We start from the raw sequence: 19,924 nt of genomic DNA on the forward strand, positions 1-19,924 counted from the left end.
GTGTTTTTTTCTTGATGAAACTGTTTAAAATTTGAAGTTGCAAGTAAAGATTTCTTCATAATTATGCCTGAGGAAAACTGAAAGACATTTCTACTTTACTCACAGCCCTAAGCATATGGGCTGGTCCTGGAAGATGCTGGAGAGCCCACTCAGGAGTAACTAGTGGGAGCTGGGTGCTGCAGCAGAGCCTGAGCTTCATGGGGGAGCCACAAGCTCTTTTATATGAGCTTAAGTGAGGTGTTAGGGGCTACCAGCCCACAAAACTGATTTTAATAAAACATAAAAATAAATGTGAGAAGAAAAAGCACTTACCAACAGGAGAGAAATCTGGTAGGTGAGATTAAAGCTCCTTAATATTATATGCCTTCCATGCCCTATGTATCCTGTGCAGGAAGGTCCTTCCTTCCTATCATTTCTAGCTGCCTAATTTTGTGACTTCTGAAGTTGAAGAAATTTTGTGCTGCCTCCAGTTTAATTCCACTTCTTGTTGAGTTTGCCTTTTGGTTCCAGCCCCTGGCACAAGCCCAGGACTTTGCTCAGGCATCTGCCATTGTCCACTTGTGCATCACATTGAACACGGAAGGGTTCACTGCCAGCTCACCCATGGAGTGCACTCACAGCAGTTAAATAAATAGCTCTGTGTGTGTATAAACATAAAACCTCTTTGAGTTGGATTCTCTTGCCATGCTACAGGATGCCTTTCAGTTCGTATCAAGCACAGACAGGGCCATTTCTCTGGGATGGGGACTGACAAAACAGTGACCTTATTCCAGTTACAAAAACCAACAAAATACTATAAAAGAAGCAGTAACTTGTGTTCCTGGACTTATTGAGTTCTTAGTGTCAGAGAACTGTTACATTGGCTTGAACATCCTGTTTTCCTGCGTGGAATAGTAGGGAAAGAGCACAGCACTTCAAACAAGAAAGCTTGTAAGCATCTCTGCTGAAAAATGAAAGCAGGAGTGTTCCTGGGATGAAAAATACTGCAGTGTTTTAAAAACACTGGGATAGCATCATATCACCTGGTTAAAGCTGGGACAAGTTCAGTTGTATTTTTCTTTACATATCTTGTATGTGAAAATATATTGATAATTTTCATATTCTGGAAATTAAACTTCAGCATCAGTTTGTCATCAAACAGGAGTAGGAAAGCTGAACCCTGACATCTGGTCTTGGATTCAGCAGTTTCTCACAACCAACACATCATGCCGAGGGAAAACAGAACAATGCTGAAGTAAAATGATGTGCTCCTGCTCTCGACAGGCAAAAGGCATTCAGTTTGATAAGGTGCCAAACAGTGTCATTTGAGAGTGTTGTAAAGCCTTCCAGCTGTCCTGTGTATGCTAACTAACTATCTGGGTGACTTGGAATTTATCCCTGTGAGTATTTCACCAGAAGTGACCTTGCCTGATCCCGTGGCTTCAAGATCAAGTGCAGCTCGTGGCATTCTCCTAGTAATATTTTTGGCCATGGCTGCATTGCTCTGAGCACCCTGCCCACTGCTGAAGCATGGACTGTGTTTTCACAGCCAGGCTCCCCTCTCAGCTTGCTGCAGGAGATGCTGCCCTGCTCTGTTGACTCATGTGGAAGGTGTGGCATGTTTCTACCAGAAATGGGAGGGTGTAAGAGAGTTGCAGCAGAGTGCAGCAGACTCTGAGATAGGCCCTGCAGGGAAATCAATCTTATGGGAAAACGTAGGTTGAAGCTCACATTTTTGCTACGTGAGTTAATAAGCACTCTGACTACCAAAAAGGGAGAAAGATTGGACTTTTACCACCAGCATGCATAAAACTGCTCACTGGCTTGGAAGAGACAGACCTGCTTTCAGCTGATGCTGGATGCTTCAGCTGCAAACACTATGCAGCTGCTCATTTTTTCCACAAGTTACTACCTTGATTCACCTTGGGCATGTTCAGTTCAGTAATATCTTGTTATGGGGACTTTCAATAGCTGACTAACCTTGATGAAAACAGAAAGGCTTTGTTAAATGAGTTCATGGCTGGGAAATAAGGACTGTGTTTTCACAAGTTTTATTTAGAGCCCCAAAACGCATGTTCACCTTTTGTACATATATTTTATATCTAGCACTCTTTCCTAAAGCAGTCATGCCTGGAAATATCTGATAGTTGCCATCTCAGGAGCCTTTGATGCAAAGAGTGTGAGTTTATGCAAGGCAGGAGGTGTGCCAATTGTTCTTTCAGGCTCAGCTGAAGGACACTCTGGTCATTGCAAAGAAAAATAGCTACTGGGAGGCTGCTACCACAGCAAGTGCCACAGTTTGAAGAGAGCTTATCTACAGCATTAACACAGGCTGGGTTCTCAAGGGCAGATTGCATGTGCCTCCAAAGAAACAGTAAGACTTGTTATTCTGCACAGAATCTACTGTACTGACAGGTTTATGAGAGAAGGATACAAACAAAACCAAACCCTTCCAAACTCCAAAACTGCCAGTTTTGCTAATCTAAGCTAAAAGGCTTTGTCTTCTAAATGTGAAAAATTGGCTTTTGTATAATCTATGAGGGAAATAGTGTGCATGTAAATGACAAATCAATCCAAAGTAGCTGATTCTTCAGTTAAGTGATGACTTTTCTTGATTGGTTTGGCCAGCAAATGAAAACATAAGTGTCTGGGAAAGGCAGTGAGAGAAGTATCTACACTTAAATTGTGTATACTATTTAAATTAGTTTAGTACTCTTCCAAATCAGTGATTACACGCAGTGTGCTGAAGGAAAAGCTTTGCAGAGCAGAATGTTGTGGAAGTTTAAATTAAACCTGATATTGTAAAATAACTTGAAAACTTCCTAACTGGCTTTTTTCCCAATAGGTAAATGAAGCACATGTTCATGTTTGTGGGCTGCTCCACTGTGTTCTGTGGATCTTGTCTGCAGAACAACATAAACAAGCAATAATTCATGAGGGCTTTGTACTGCAGCTCCTTGGGGGAAAAAACTGCAGCTCAATAATGCAGCCCAAAAGTTTCTGATATGGTAGAATTCAAATGCAGGCTATCCTTTCAGAACAAAAGAACACTAACTTGAGTGGTTGAGGCTTAGCAACCCATCTTTGGAACCCCTTCCCATATCACTTTGCTTTATTGTGTCATATCATGGACTACTTAAATAAGGTAACAAGCTGTCACTCTTATCTCACAGACTGGAATATTTTTCCTTCAACTTGAAATTCACAAACTGTGATCAGGTGGCAATGCCATTGTAACTGAAGGAGTAAAAGGTATTTATGCACTTTTCACATACAGTCCTGCCCTGAAGAACCCTCCGCGGCTTTTTTTGAGTTTCCCGTAGTGGGGAAACTTCCAGCTCTACAGGCACTCTAGATCCCAAAAAAGTTCAGTTGGTTCTGTCAAATATACAGGTTTCCAGTTTTAGCTGCAATTATTTGTGTGGGGTCATTACCACAGTGCAAGTGTCCTCAAGGCTTCAGTGCCTTTTAGTTTTCCCATTTTGCAAGCAGGAGGCCCCCACTTTGACAGACCTTTTGCAAGTGCAGGTTTCTGATCCTTACTGAGAATATAGGTAGCTGTTATATTTGTCAGTGAAGTTCTCTTAGTGATAAGAGGTGCTCACCTGTAGGGTAGGGTAAGCAAATCAGTGCTTGCTTCTTTGAAAGATGAATAAATACCAAGCTGTATTTCTCTGCCTACTCCCCCAAGAGATCCAATCCTATCAAATGCCCAGATTTTGTTACCTGTGCCAAGCACAATAATCACCTCCTGATTTCTGTCAAAATACACGTGGAAGAGTGTGAAGTGTTGGTGGGCTGTTCCTCCACCTTGAAGGTGAGGAGGTCTGAAGGATTGACTCAAAACATGAGATACCAAAGGGGATCTGCCCCTTAGTAGGTTGGAGAAGGCTTAAAACATGCTTCTCCAGTGTTTCATGATCACTGGGCTGTGACAATGTCACCAGGACCCCCTGCCCATGTTTCTTCACTGATTAAATTGTGTAAAAGATTAACAGGGTCCTTTCAGCAGAGATGGGAACACAGGGATCCTTGTCACACTGTGGGTCTATGGAAAAGTGGCTCTTGCATTCCACTGAGGAAAACTGGATGGTTGGGGTTGATTAGATGAAAAGGAGAGACTTCTTTGGCTTTTGGTTTATGGGAGCACCTGGGATGATCTCTGCAGGACAAATGAGGTGATGCTACACACCCTTCAATGTCCCATCAGCTGTCACATGAGCACCTTATCTAATCAGAGGTTCACAGGACATTTCTACAAATTATAGCCTTAAAGCCTTCATAGGTTTGTACGTGCATAATTGACTGCAGGTAATCCATTCTGCTCACACAAGGCAGGAGCCCAAGAACTCTTACCTGCTTCCCCAGTGCTGTAAAGAGAAAAACTTTTGGGTTTACATTTATGTATTAAATATTATTTATTATAAATATATTTCTATGGTATGCATTTATTAATGTATAATTATACAATACATATATTCTATATAGCAAACATTTATATATTAATATAAATGTATACTATGTAGTATACATTTCCATCTAACAACTGAAATAAAAATCAAGTTACAAGACTTGAGCTGCTTTAATGATTGCCACCAATACTGGAATCTATCTTTACATCTTTGAGCTGGTCCCCTTTTTATGTTCAGCAATTTAAGGTAGAGAAAGATGCCAGAACTGTTAAAAGGGCTAAGGTGGCAGTTCATACATCACTCTTTCTTGAGCTCTCTTTCCTGGGTAAGGCAAGCAGGCAACAAGCAGCCTGCAGTGATACTTCTACATGGAATCACTGGATGATACTTGTTGAAAGAGATAATCTTGTCCACTCCTGTTCAAAGCTATCCCAAACAGATCAAGTTGCTCAGGAACATGTTGAGTTCTGAATATCTCGAACATTCAGATTTTCCAGCCTTACTGGACCCAATGTTCAGCCACTCTCATGATGAAAACACTTTTCCTAGCATGTAATCTGGATTTTCCCTGTTGAAACTTGCCTGTTGCCTCTTGTTGTGTCTGTGTGCCTTTGAGAAGATCCTGGCTTCATCTTCCCTACACCCTCCCCTTTAGTAGCTGAGGGCTGCAGTCATGCATCCCCCACACACCTTAAACCTTCTTGTGTTCAGGCTGGACCTACCCAACTCTCTCAGCCTCTCCTGTATCATACACTCAATCTCCTTGACTATCTTGGTATGGTAGGCTGGGCTCCAGAGTGTCTATCACTGGTTTGTGGCTCCCCAGTACACAGGTACTGCACTTTTGCAATCCTTGAGTACAGCAATTACTGTCCTGGATCTGCAAGCCCAGCCCAGTGTCGAGTTGCCCTCCTTTTATGCAAGGACATTCTGCTGAGCATTTTTCAATGTGTTGTCAATTTTTCAATTTGACCCCTCAGGTCTTTTTCTTTTTTTCTCTGAAGTTTGTCTCCAGCTGGCTGGGACCCAGCAAGGTCATTCCTTCCCTGGGGCAAGAATTTGCATACTTGATTTCCAGACCTGTTGTCCTCAACTCTTTTCTGGTCTGATATGTGCACAGGTCTTACACTGTTTTGGAGAACTTTTTTACTCTTTCAAGGAAGTTACTGAATTCTGTAACTTAGCAAAGACACCCAGTTGGTAAGTTTAGACAATTTGTAGGCAAAGTGCTCATAGTAAAGCACTAGGTTAAAACTGAGTGTTGGTTGGAGCATTTATCCTCCTCTGTCTAGCCACTTAAAGGATTTTTGCTGAATGTTCTCTGATGTGCTAAATTTTCTTCACTCACTGTAAAGAGACATCTGAAAAACTAACCCAACAATAGTGGGGGATTCAGCCCCTTTAATCTCAAGCACTTGAATTGATCTACCTGCATTTTTCTCAGACATAAGTTACTTTTTGAGTTAAAGCATCTGTCTTTTAAACCAACTTGCTCTTCTAAATGTTTTCCTGGTGCTGAAGTTGGTACATTTTATATCCCTGAAGCAATTTTGAGAGTCCCCCAGACGCTGCATAACACTCCTATGGAAGTTCTCTTTGGGAACTTCCTACTGTGCTTGTTCAGCAGGCTCATTTTCAAAGATTGTCAGCTTGGATAATTCAGCCTACTATTATGCCATCAGGACTCCTCATGTTAACCTCAGGATTTGCTGTTTTAAAAGAACTTCAGAAAATGGCTCAGGTCAGAACACAAAGACAGGCACTTTTTTGTGTTATTTTTGGTGCTTTTTTTTTTACGTTTGAATGTGTATTTTAATGCTTTCCCCTTGAACCTTTTTTTTTTAATTCTAAGCTGATGATTAGTCTATAAGATCCAGCTACAAAATGAAGCCCAAAATTGGGTACAGGAAATGATAAATCTGGAGGCTGGTGGTGAGTTGACCTGGACCAGAGCAGCTGCTGCTTGCTGTCTTCCATGTGTCTCTTACTCCCTCCATGTTGAACAGGGGAAGGCTGATGTGTGTTCTCCTTAGCTCCATGTATCCCCTAGTCTTTGGACCATATCTGAGAGGTCTGTGTCTGCTTTCAAAGCTGGATCTTCCCTCCCACTCTGTGGAGCTATTCCCTATGCCTGTTTCTGATCAGCAATACCAGCCAGTGAGACAGATCCTGTGCTCCCAGTGGTAACATCCCAGTGTTGATGGGGCCTTGCTGGGTACTGTAAAACATGGGAACTGTCCCAGATTTACTTTTCTAAATCTGAAAAAGAAAAAAAAAAACAAAAACATGACTTTGAAATTAGATCCCTTTTTGCTTCTGCTTCAGAGTTCTAGCAAAACTGCAGGGCAGCCCAGAGACATAAATAAGGAGCAAACAGTTAGGGCTGGAATGCCTTAGGGCAATATTATTGCCAAATTCTTCATAATGGGAAACCTTAGTCAGTGCTGGCTTTTCTCTCCTCACTATAAAACATGCATCATCACAGCCTAATTTTGTTTATAAGGAAATATTAAAAAGAAATTGTTAAATTATTGTAGTGCATGAAACTAAGCAGAAACCTGATCAACTCTAGTTACTTTTAAACCAAGTGCTTTCTGTAAGATGATACAAAGCCTACCAGATAAAAAGAAACAAACTGAAAGTATAATGCATGAGTGCATGCAGAAGTGCATCAATAGCAAACTGCAGTCCAATGTGCAAACTGCAGACATGCACCAAACAAAATTGGTGATTGTGTTGGATGTAGAAGTCAGGACACTGGCACTGCCAAGTGGGACAGACTTTTAGTTCTGTGATAGAAATTGAAATGCAGACATCAATGACTGAATTGAATTTTAAAGAAAAGGATGCCTCAGATAATTGAGGGAAGATTGTTTTCTCCAAATGGAGCAAAGAGAAATTTTTTTGGAGATAACTGAGATGTGGCAGCCTGCTGCTAAAAACAAAGAATGATAAATACACAGTCTCATGTGGTCATCCTATTAGGTCTGCCACCTACTGCTGGATATACTGGTTTGGCACTGCTTGTCATGCAAAAGAAAAGGCTTTGCCAAATCTGTCACACTAGCTAAGTAAAATCACACAAACTGAGCTCTGTTACACCCTTTCCAAGTTGGAAGATAATTACTGTGTCTCAGAGTTACAAGGCAGGAAGGCAGTGAAGGTATTTATTAATAGGAGGAGGACAGGTAGGCTGCTGCAAAAATGTAAGTGTTGCTGCAGCTTTGAACCCATCAGTGTCTGCAAGTCACTTGGATCATGGAAATTCCCCTTTGCAAGAAGTTGAGGAGGGACAGGAGAGGACAGCAGAAATGACAGAAGTTGGTTTACTGCTCTACAGGAAGAAAAATCTAAAGGCTTGCCAAACAGAGTAGAAGTCTTCCTGAGAAAGGATGCATGCTCTTTCCTACAAAGTTGCTAAGTAGGACATGCTTGGATTTACTTTATATGTAAATGACCAAAAAAAGTTTGTTTGCTTTGTAAATGAGAGGGAGGAAACAGAGTCTTATAAGAAATCTCCAGGACCTTTTTTGTGCCAGTAGATGACTTGAAATCAGAGCACTGGAGAGAAGCAGAACCGCTGGGACAAATCCGTGTTTGGAATGGGAAGAGCAAAAGAGGTGGGAAGCGCTCGGTGCCCGCATCTCACATCTTCTGGGACTGCCTTCCTTGTGAAGCACTCTGGGTCAGACTGGGTTTCTTGTGGTTCTGAAGCTGGAGATAGTGTTAAACTCAGCTCTGTTTCTTGATTTCTTTGCTTTGGGTCTTTGCCTTTGTGCCTTCCCCGTAGTGCCACAGAGTGAGGCCGGAGGAATTACTCAGGAACAGTGAGGCAGCATAGGGCTGGGCTGTTAGTTACCAGCAAGTTGAGAAATCTGCCAAATTGTGAAGTAGATGGGGGTTTTGTTTTGGTTTTTGTGATTCATGCACAGCTCATAAAAACAGTCGTTCTTTCCTTTGACACTGGAAGCTGTAAAATTAATGTTTCTGTTCATCTTTTCAACAGGAAAGCATATGTAAATAGTGATATACATGGTTTTCTGATTTACACTCTGAGTTTGTCCATTTCTGTAATTTGTCAAGCTATTCTCCACTCAGTAAATGCCTGGATAGCAGCCACATGGGGTTGCTTGAATTCTTTCAGTTGCTAAAAATAAGTTGGTTTTGAAGTTTTTTTCTGTAACTGCTGAGGATATTTGAGGCAATAATCAGTGACTGTCAGCCCATATTACAAATTGCTTCATGCAACATCGCATTTCCAGTCTTTGGCAGGGAGAAGAAAACAGATCTGTGCAGTATGGAAGAAAGCATCCAGTACACAGAGACAGTAGCAGCAGACAGGGCTCAGTGCCCACAGGGGAAACACAGCTTCTGGAGACAAAGTTCTGAACTAGAAGGCATTTGATTTAAATCACTTTAATTACATTCTGTCCTAATTTTTCCTCCTTGGTTCTCCAAACTAACAACTATGGGTACTACTTTTCATATTACCATTCCAGGATGTGCCTCTGGATGCTGTTGTTCCTTGTTTGCTACAGATTCTCTGATGTACTTTCTTCTTCTATTGCCTTGCTTTACTTTCTACTTGCATTCTCATATCCCTCTTTCTCAACTCTTATTTTGTTCGGGGTGTTTGTTTTTTTTTTGTTTGAGTTTTTTTGATCAGTATTCATTCAAATTAAATTCAGTGCTTTACAGCATTTCAGGGGATATTGTTGTAGAAGCCCTGTCTGCATCAGTTTGTGTCAGTAGGGTCAGCACAGTTGGTGCAGGAATAGCTAGTGTGCACAGGGAGAAAAAATGTATGCTGAGACCAGGTAAGCCCTGGAGAGCAGCAGTCCTGCTGAATCCACAGGACACCCCAAGATCCCATAAACTCTGAGCTGTAAAGTCTGCCAAACCTGCCTGAGGCCTCCACTAGCACTCAGTAGTATCAAACAGGATATGAAACCCAGCAGCATCTGAAAAAGTGGCCAATGTGGGCTACAGAGCTGCATACACAGCTGGTGAAGCAAGGGAAGGGACTCCTAAGGAACTCTCTGGAAGCCAGTGCCCCACTAGTCCAACCCCCCTCTCCTGGGTTTCACTTCCCAACTGTAGCTGTAGCAGGATAAAACACGGGATGGGGAGAACTGAATGCACTAGGTGAACAGTCATTGGCTACTAATAAAAGCTACTCAGTTCTATTAATAACAGCTAAACTCAAAAGCATTTTATGATAAACATTGGTCTGGTTCCCCCCAGTGTAATTCACTCAGGGAAATGGATAGTCTAATATAGGGAACTTGCAGCTATGGGTAACTTTACACATTCCTGCAAATATTTGCATTACAACAACACAGAGCAAATCATAAATTTCTGCCCTGAAAAAAAGGCATAATCGTATTTATCTCTTTTGCTACATAGGATTTTCTGAAACTACTCTTTAAATTGCTTTTAATTTTTTCTTCTGTATCTTAAGGTCTTTTCTATTTCCCTGATCCTCTACATCTTCATCCTTTTGTATTTTACCCCTTTTGCCTAAGTTTTCCAATGTGGGAGAAAGAATTTCTTTAGGTATATTGATAGATGACTTTTTAGGAGATGGGAACCTACTTTAAAATCAATTCAGCCTGTGTGTGTTGTGGAGTTTTGAGGAATGGAATTGTGCTTGCTGGCTTTTGTAGAGTGGTGATGTGATGCCAGTGTCTGCAGCTGAGAGCTGTGCATGGCCTGCCATGAAGTAAAAGGACGTGGCATCCTTTTCTCCTTGCCTTTATTGCACATCTTTATCCCTCTACCCTTTCAAAGGAGACTCCAGCTCTCCATCCTTACATTCCTCACACCCACTGACTAGGACCTCTACTGCATTCCTTTGTCCACCTAAACTAAATTCCACCCTAATGATCCGGTGTTTCCTACCACTCCCTTGCCTGGGTGCTGCTGCGGCATCTCGAGCCAGCAGGACGGGTTGAGGTGTTGGCATGGCTCACAGAGCAGGTGGAGACCTGGCAGTGCTGCTGCACACAGCAGCAAGTGCCAATTATCTCATGTGGCCACGGCGATTGCGCTGCTCCCTGCAGCTCAGGTAAGTACCTGCTTGCAGGCAGAAAGGCAGGAGCTGTTGCTGAGATGTGCCTCTTTGGCTTGACCTGTGCAAGCATCAGCAGAATCAGCTTCCAAGTTTTAGGAACTTGGATTTTTTACTATTTTTTGATGATTTTTTTATTTGAGACAATATGAATGAATTCAGCTGGGTGGTGTTACTCAAATCCCTCTCAAACTGAGGTCTACATACTGAAGACAATTAAGTACCTCTGTCTTCAATATGCTGTAAATATCACACTCTTCAGAAAGTATAGCATGGAAAACATTCCATGAGTGTATTAAGTGTCATATTTCTAATGGGATCACTGTCTCTCCACTGCTGCTGCCTGTTAGAAGTTCTGGTCAACACCTCCTGGTGAGAGATGTCTTCTAACCATTATCTCAACTTGTAAGGATGGGACACTCTTGTTGGAGTAGTGCTGTCAGATCCCAGCTTAACTTCAGAGGGGTACTACTTGGCCAAAAGCCATTATACCATGATGGATTTGCTGTTCTTTTGCCAATAGGATGCCTGAGGTTTTTCAGCTGTGCTGGAATCACTTTCCACATTAAACAAATGGAGGAAAAACAGTACATTGAAAAGCAAATCTTAAGACGCTTGGAGAGATTCAAAGAAATGAAACAAAAACATGTTTAATAGCTAATTCCCATTCTGGTTTGGCTTTAAGGTAGCTTCAGCCTTCCAGTTTGCTAGCAGCCTCCTAAGTTCTCTGCCAGGTTGAGTCACAGCTTCTGGAGCTGGGATCCAATCCTTTAGACGAGCCATCTTTAAAGGTCTGATTACCTTTTCCAGACGATAGTGAAGTATAGTGAGAATTACTTAATGTTTTCCTCCTCTTAAAGCAGGGGTTTTGAGGAATATAAATTCACCTGTGGGAGCTTCTTACATCCCTTGGTCCCTGATTCAGTCTGAGTACCCCTGGGATCCTGTTTGGTGTGGTTTCATGCTGTTATGCAGAGATAGCTGTCTTTGGAATACTCCTCCCTGCTGGGCTGTCTCAACTAGTTGACTAGGAATGCAAAACAAGCAATAACCAGAGCCCTGGTCTGACTGTAAACCATTATTTACCTGCTAGGAGTGATATTTCCTGCTGACTGAGGAGTCAAATTAAGAAACTTGTCCACGTAACCATGGTATGTAATTTAGGGCACCAACTGAAACCCATATATGGTTGCTCCATCTCATGTTTCTGTGGTCTGTAATGTACCACGTGAGAGAACGGATGTGAGGACAAATTTAGCATTCATAGGCAATTCCCTCCAGGAACACAGAAGGGAATAGGCCTTAATGTGGCAGCTACAAGGGGGCAGCACCATGATTTCATTGTTAAGTGAGACACTTCAAAGGACTGCCAGCGTTTTTGTGCTGCATTGGCAAAAACACAGGCTTTCCTGGATTACAGTTACTGTGCTGCTCAATGGCAGATTTTTTTCCCCTCTGGAAAGCTGTTCAGGCAAGTGCAGCAAGGCTCCAGTTGCATGACACAACAGTCATAACTGATTGCCCGTGCTTGGAAGAAGCCTGGTTGGATGAAGAAAGACCAGTGTGCCTGGAAATCATGAATAAACTCTCAATGCAGCACTGCATGAGGGAGCTCATAGACCTGCTACTGTATCAGGGGACATCTGATTGTTGTGCAGATGTGTTGGACACTGAGCCATTGTGAACACAGCTGAATTAGGGCATTGTAATGAAGGATTTCTACTCATTTCAATTTTCAGCATACGACTATTGCATCACTGCTCAGCCAATGCAGACAAAGACCATCCAGTGAATCTTTGTGGGGTTTTTTTTGTTGGGTTTTTTTTTTTTTGCCTCCTATTTGGTAGCTGAACTAAAGATTTCGTGTTTTCTTTTCAGTGCCAAATTGCTGCAAGGAACAATTCAAGCCAGCAACCAGGGAAAGTGTTTGGATGCTCAAAGTAAGTATGTTTGTGCATTTATGGTTTTTTTACCTAAGAACTTGTGTTTGATGTCTGCAAGGCAGTAGCTAGATAAGTTTGGTATCAATAACAAGTGATATTGCTTTTCATCATCTTTGACTGTGTAATAGTCATGAAACAAAACTGATGGAAGCTACACAAGAAGTCACAGACTTCTTAAATAAATAATTAATAAGTTAATAATTCTAAAATAAATATAATAAGTAATTTGGGGCTTTTTTTACTGAAGTAGGAAGGAAGTGGCAGAAAGAAATTAAAAATAAAAAAAAACCCTAGAGGTGAACAATGCATTTGACTTCTTCCTTCTGCTTGGGAGATTTGAGAAATTGTATACTTCCCTCTTTGTTCTGTTAACTGTTAGCTCTTCTGCACTTTATTAGTGCTGCCATCATAATATTAAACAGAAAAAGAGCAAATTACATGAAGCACAAGAACAGAGTTAGCAATTAATGCCACAGAGAATTTGTAAGGCGCTGTCCCTTTTTTAATCCCCAACTATGGGAGTTTCATTTCAACCATCCAGCCTTAAGCTTGGCATCTGTGAAATGTGCTCAGGAAGTCACCTGAGGAAAGTGATATCAGACCAGTGATATCAGACAGGAGGCCCACAAGGTGGCAATGTTTAGAAAGCCTTCAGAAGGGATGTGCCCTGAACAGATCCGTGCTTCCTGCAGTTGCCATCACTTGCTGCCCTTGTACCATTTCTACTGCATTGGTGCTGTTAAACAGAAAATGCCAGTGTTGTCAAAATCGAGCATAGGATAGCTGGTACTAAACCTCTTGTTTGAACGGGTTCACCATTGGCAGTGCTCATCATTCAGGATACCATTCCCGCCTTTTCCCTTGGAAGGAATGTGCTGCAGCATTAGTGGTTTGCAATAGCTTGGGGCTTCTTTATGCATAGCTAGTAATAAACATATGCATGGCACTGAAATGATGCTCAGGCTGTGTAATGAAGAACTTCCATTTTCAAAACACACTGCTGCATTTTTGCTAATGCTTGCAAAGCTGTTACAGTGGGTAAACAAATGCTAACTTTGGATGTAGGAGGCAGCTCAATTTGCAGTGATACTTTGAGCTTCACAGCTAGGAGTGAAAAGACTTGCTTTGCTGTGAAACTGGGGGGTTGCTACAGGTTATGTAATGCCCTGAAAAAAAAAAAAAAAAAAAAGGAAAGAAAACTTAAATATATTTGCAGAAATATTTCTCTAGATACCTGATAGGTGTGAGAAACTATTCAGGATAAGTTCTATGGTATATACAAGAATTGCCACCAGCAGTTGTTCACCAGTGCAGGCAGAGGTGAGTAGGAAAAGGACAGTTAAATGAGGAGCCACATAGTCCAGATTCATCAGATTGCAAGCTAACTTCAACAGCAATTAGCAGACATGTGGGGCTCAAGTGTACTTGGAGATTCTCAGGACAATCAGCCTATAATTTAGTCAAAAGAGACTCTTATGCCTCAAGGATGAAACAATAAATCTAGACTACAGGAGGCATCTCAGAGCAAGAGCTAGCAAAACATAAGGCTCTCCCCCATGGATGCAACCCTTCCTGGGAAGGTGTTGCAGATGGAAGGGCAGCAGGACAATGCCCTGTGCTGAGCCACAGAGGCTTTCATCTGTTGCTGTCTGCTCTGGCACAGAGCAGAGGCTGCTCCCTAAAGTCAAGCTTTGTCACTGCGGTTATGCTGGCATTGTCACAAGCACTTGGAAACAACAGGAAATCTAAGGAAAACTGTGAGCATGGAGATAGTGCACAACCACCAAGTGGACATTTATAAAAGCAGACTGCATCCTACCTGTCTGACAGAAACTTATCTGACGTGTGCAGATTTCCTGCAATGTGTAACCCTTTCTGCGAAGCAACAGACAGTGTTCCAGTGGATTCCCAATGGATTGCTGCTCACTGTATAGCCTTTCCTTTTCAAACCCTTTAGTCCTTATGGCCTATTATATATCCAAATGAAGATCTAGTTATCAGCCTTCTAAGGCCAGAGATTCATTACATTGCTGCAGAATTAGCTGAGATATTCCAAATCCATGTAACATGCTGTTATATACTAGTCTTTGCTCAGGAAACCTTCTGGTCAGGTTTCAGTGGCTTTGAGCCTGACAAATGTGTGTGGTTTTTTGTGGAATTAAGTTATGTGGACAACAATATGAGGGATGGATACTGCAACATTGAAGAAATTTTACAGTTCTTGTATGAGATGCTCTCACGTGTGACACGCAGATAAGGGGCCTTTTGGCAGTAGCAATTCCTTGACTGATGCACTATCACCAAAGAAGTTACAATACATCCTAACATTGGAAAGCAAGTTTGGTTTCTACTGGACCATTAGCTCAGGAATTACTTGTTAGATTTCAGTTATTGTGAGATAGGGGAAGAGAAAGAAAACAGATTGGAAGTGTGTGCATATGCATATATCTACATGTGTATATAAAGTATGCTTGTATGATGAAATACTAATTCATTAAGTGTTCAGGGGAGATCTGAACAAAGGCCTGTATGAGCTTTTTTCTTCCCTGCAGACATAAATATTCTCTGGATGCTCATGATAAAGGTGCATGTACTTACCCAAACCAGGCAGACTAAATAATTGCTTCCTCTCACTCCTTTCTCCTTACCTCCCAGCACCAGAACTGGTGCAGAATAAACACTGTTTCTAGATGAGGGCACTTTGTTTCCCACTCGGTTCCTTGCTTGTTTCCCCCAGCTGGTTTTGACAATATCCACTAACGAAGGTCTAAATTTCCTGCAGTCAAAAGACTGAAGTGTGACATAGGTGAACTTCTGGGCTGAGCAGAGTGCTTTTAAAGCATTTTCATTCTGTGTAAACACCATAAAATCCCCCAAAATGCAGTGGAGGACATCTCTTGATGAGTTGGTCCTGCATAGAACACAGATGCTTTATAGATCCAACATGAGAAAGCCAGGGCCCTAAAGCCTGAACCTGAGGGAGCAAAGTTAACCAAATGGAATGTTTGTTTATGGCTGTGCACTCACCAGCCCAATTCCCTTCTTAACTTAGGAATTGGGTAGCTTGGATAGCCTTTTATGGTGCTGTCTGAAGATATTCTGAACTTTGGGGTGATATTTATTTTTCCAGTACTCAATACCAAAAATTATCCCACAGGAGCTCAGCAAAGCAGCTGATGATTCACCAGGAATGTAACTTTGCTTTTCAAAAAAGATAACGTGTGGTTTTGTTCAGAGTTAATGAGATCCTTTCCAACACAGAAGCTGTCAACAGCACTGACATACATTTACAGTTAAAAAAACACATAGCCTTGTGGTTGGGGCTTTTATTAAATAGAAACCTCATTTTCTACTGTAATGAGGAAAAGACACTGTTTTCTTGCCACTAGTACCTTTTGTACTCAAAGTGTTAGAAGCCTTTTATTAGTATTGTTATTATTATTTTATATACAATGTGGCTGTTCAGAGGTTACAAAATGGTGCCACTTTATGCCAGGATTGCTGAAGCCATGATAATATAAAATAATCTATATATTAAAAAAGATACCCTTGTTTCCAGTCATCTTTTATTGCCTTCTGCATCTTGCCTGTCAATGGTCCTTCATTTAGAAGCTGGAGAATGTTCATTAAAGATGATTCAAGTAATGATTTGAGTTTTGCTCCAGCAGAAAAAGAAACCATAAAGTGTAGGACCTTGAAAAATATTAATCCTTGTCAGATACATCAAGTATTTATAGTGCATGTAGATGCTATAAAAATAACTGTGTAATTTTTCAAAGCAGTTTCTAGATTTTATAAATATAATGTTTCATGTGCCCCTGTGCTGTGGTCGGCACTGGGGAGCTTTCCTGGTCTTTCTTCCCATGCTGCTGCTGAAGCCTGCATCTGGACAGCAGGCATTGGGATACTGAGCTGTGGTGCTCAGGGCCTCCAGCAGCAGAGGAAAATCCAGAGGTGGACAGGCTCCAAGTATCAGCATTTTTTAATATTTCTCTGCAATCACTGGAGCTGGAAACTTTGGTTTTCATTAGCTGACTGCTTGGATTCTTATACACTTCAGTTGCTCCATGATCTGCAGCTTGCAGAAAATCACCCTATGTGTACTGAGTCAGAGTAAAGTGGGAGTCACTGGCAGTGCACAGCACACTAATGAGGTCAGGTGGAAGCAGCACATAAGTTGTTCTTACAGTAAAATTGTTCCTTATAATAATGGCTTCTTCAGCCTTCTCAGAGACATGTTTAGTGCTAGGTCAAGTATGAGAAGGCCACTGGTGTGGAGAGTGCTGCTGTGTTACAGTACAAGGTGGCAAAATTAGAGGTTTTCAGGTCTTGGGACCTAGTAATTTGTTGCACTCGAACCCAAATGTTGTAATCATCTGTAGCATCTTGCATGTCTGCTCCTACCCGAGCCTGGAGCAGGAACAGGCATTTGGTGGGAAGTGCAAAGAGGCACAGGGGCAAAGTCAATGGCACCTGGCTTGAGCCTTAAAAGCCTCAGCTGGAGATCTGCCACCAAAGTGTGCACACCATGTTAAAAATCCTCTCTGAGTCATTAGGCAGGCCAGGTACATGTCCTGGGTACCATTTGCTGTGGGAGCACCAGTTTTAAGTCTCTCAGTACCCATTCCTCATAGAAGGAATCTGGCACTGCCCCTGTCTTCAGGTTTATGCAGTGGCTTCCATTAGAACTTCATCCTCTTACAGAAGGTCTGGATTTGGCACATCACTAATGACCTGAGTGGGATGTGTGGGATAAATGCCCCCTGAACAGCACTACAGGAAACTACCCTTACATCATGTTGTAGGTTTTAAAACAAATAACTAATTCTTGTCTTGTGTCTGTATAAAAGAACAGTATTGACTGTGCTCAAGTATTTTCAGGCTTGATCTGATTTCATAGCTAGGATCGTTTTTGTGTAATGTAAGAGGCTTCACATAATCACTCTTTTAAATCTACAGCTTATGTTTGACAAGTGGGTCATTGGTTAATGGAAGCAAGTAAATCCAGCTGTTTATCTTCTCAGCAAGACCATGCACTTTCTGTATGCTCTTGTCTGCTCAGAATGGAGACGTGTACATTTCTAATGACCCTCCCTCTATTTCAGAGTAGGGTGTGAACTTTATCTTATATTTCTTCCCTACATTCAAATACAATAAAGTCACAGTATTACTTCTGCTGGTATCCCACCTGATCCGCAAATTTGTGGCAGCAGTTGTGGTGCTATTCATTTAATTACTATGTGTAATTTTTTAAAAAGTTGTTAATTTGACTTCATGAGGAAAATTTACTGTTGGATGTTGCTTAAAAGTTTTCTTGCTCCTTTATTTCTCCTACCAAAGCCCCCAGAATTTCTGTGTATTGCTCTCAAGAGATGCATCTTCCACTAAAGCAGACCAGCAGTAGCTTCCTCCCAGATAGCTTTAACTCTTGACATATTTTTGGGTAACTTGAAATTTCAGGGTTTCAGAAATTGCTATGTAAGCCTTCTGTAGGGTCCTAGCATCTAAATAAAGCACTTGCAGCACTAGGTTAATAAAGTGCTCAAAGTATTAATGGAAACTTGGTCTAATAAGTCAAGCTGCAAAAGTCCTCTTAGGGAATGTCTGTCAGCAACATAATTTTCGTGACACAGTTTTCACATATTCTAATTTTTTTTCAATTCAGACTACTAATATAAGTGTAACATGATTAAAGCTGTCTATGAAAATTATTTTTCCTCTTCATGTGAAAGCTATTTTATTAATAAAGACTTAGCATAAACACTAGGATGATAATGAGCATTAACTTGCCAGGAGAAAGAGTCTGTTTTCCATCAATAAGTGAGAAAACTAAAATTTCAGATTAGTTAGGGTATTGTGCTAAGTAGCAATTAAATTATACTCAACACATTCTTGCTCCCAAATGCTCTAGTACTTGCAAATAGAAACTATTACTTTAGAAGTGTGTTACGGGTCTAAATTCTTAAGAACAAGTTTAAAAGCATGTGGGTAAGAAATTCTCAGAAAGTAAAGAGCAGAATTCCTCAGATGCTTGCATTTGGCTGGGAAGGAGCCTGAAATAGCTGAAAGCGAGTCTATTTGTCTATGGGAAGACAAACTTCTGTTTAAAAATGCTGTGTGTAATACATGTATTTGCTCTAGCCCAAAGAGGAGGCACTCCCTGATTTCTCTGTGAGCTAGAGATCACAAACAAATCCTTGGCAACCTAGTTTTTCTGAGGCGCTGAGGTGCCTCAGGGATTTCGGCTCTTTGGTGTGTTAATGGCAGCGATGTGTCACACGAGGTGTGTGAATCCCGGCTGTGATGCAGCCTTTAAACACAGGTGTCACTTTTTGGGGTGGCTGCGTGTGAAGGTTCGTGCTGCTCAGCAGGCAGTACTGCAGCCCATTGCTCTGGGCCGGGATGAAATGAGGAGTAATTAGCTAATGACAGTGTGTTAGCTGGACAATAAGTGGGCTGGAGACTTGTCCGAGGGAAGGAAACCAATTTGACCCAGGGTTCTCTGCAGGTGGCTGAGGAAGGGAAGTGGAAGTCGCCCAAGCCTATAAAGGATTATGCCTGACAAAGGAAGAGTGGGAAAGAATGGGAGAAAAAACAATAGAGAAACCTCAGGTGTGGAAGAAATCCTGAGATTAAAAGGAGGAGGCACTCATTTAGTTGTAGCAGTGGAGAAGAAGGATTGGATTTGCTTAGCTGCAGAGCTGGAAGTACTGAAAAGATTAGAAAGCCACCCTAAGAAGAAAGGAAGAAAGGATGGAGATGCAGCACAGTTGTGCTGAGGATGATGCTTGTGCAGGCTCGTGGTAGTAAGTGTTTTGTGAAAGCTGGTCATAACAGCAGGGCCTGTTTCTGTGCTTGTAAAATGAGGAAAGCTGACAGAAATCAGTTTTTGTAAAATGCAATGAATGTCTCAGATAAAAAGGAGAAAAGGGGAAGGTTGCACACAAACAGAAAAGCACACCACTTTCTGTGTAACTTCTTGGCATTTGCTAATTTCATGGGCAACGAGATGCCTTGGCTCTGAAAGAAAGTGATTTGTAGTGCACTGTAGGGTCCTGAGGAAACTGTCGAGTATTTTGCACTCACTAAGTTTTTGGGCTGGGGCTTTCAATCACGGAAACACTCACACACTACTGAATGACTTGGCAGTGTGATTTTGATCCTGGTCAGGCATGAATACGCAATGGATTTTTTTAAATGCTAGCTAGAGCATGTAATACTGTTTATGTTGGCTTTTTGCTGGGTGTGGGAGGACAGACACTTAATTAACAGTTTCCTGGGACAAAGTAACCCCTTCAAATCCCAGTTTGTAAAAATCCAGTCTTTGTCAGCTGGTGAAACATTCTCGATCCAGTAAAATTTAATAGACCATCTGCTAGAATAATTACTTTCTTGTGCCAGCCTTCTCCCTTCCTCTTTAGCAGTGGTGAACACCTTGGGCAGGTCAGACAGGTCTAAATCAATTGACTGAAATGCCTTCAAAGTGTATCACTAACATTTTCAGTGTAGAGCACTGAGAA

General features: G+C 41.6%; 1 protein-coding gene across 5 annotated transcripts in view; it reads left to right on the forward strand.

The window, feature by feature from the left end:
- Window positions 1-19,924, forward strand: part of MAPRE2 (microtubule associated protein RP/EB family member 2) — a 99,065-nt gene that overhangs the window by 14,238 nt on the left and 64,903 nt on the right. For 4 of the 5 annotated variants that reach the window (XM_059860244.1, XM_059860219.1, XM_059860203.1 and 1 more), the window contains exon 2: window positions 12,340-12,401. Coding sequence is in view for 3 of the 5 variants with exons in the window: in XM_059860219.1 (XP_059716202.1) it covers window positions 12,340-12,401 (62 nt within the window). In the remaining 2 variants the exon portion in view is untranslated. Of the gene's footprint in view, window positions 1-12,339; window positions 12,402-19,924 lie in introns of those variants that run through there. The other variant, XM_059860252.1, reaches the window with a different exon arrangement.

Source organism: Haemorhous mexicanus, chromosome 1 (assembly GCF_027477595.1).
Source record: "Haemorhous mexicanus isolate bHaeMex1 chromosome 1, bHaeMex1.pri, whole genome shotgun sequence".
Classification (NCBI taxonomy): Eukaryota; Metazoa; Chordata; class Aves; order Passeriformes; family Fringillidae; genus Haemorhous; species Haemorhous mexicanus.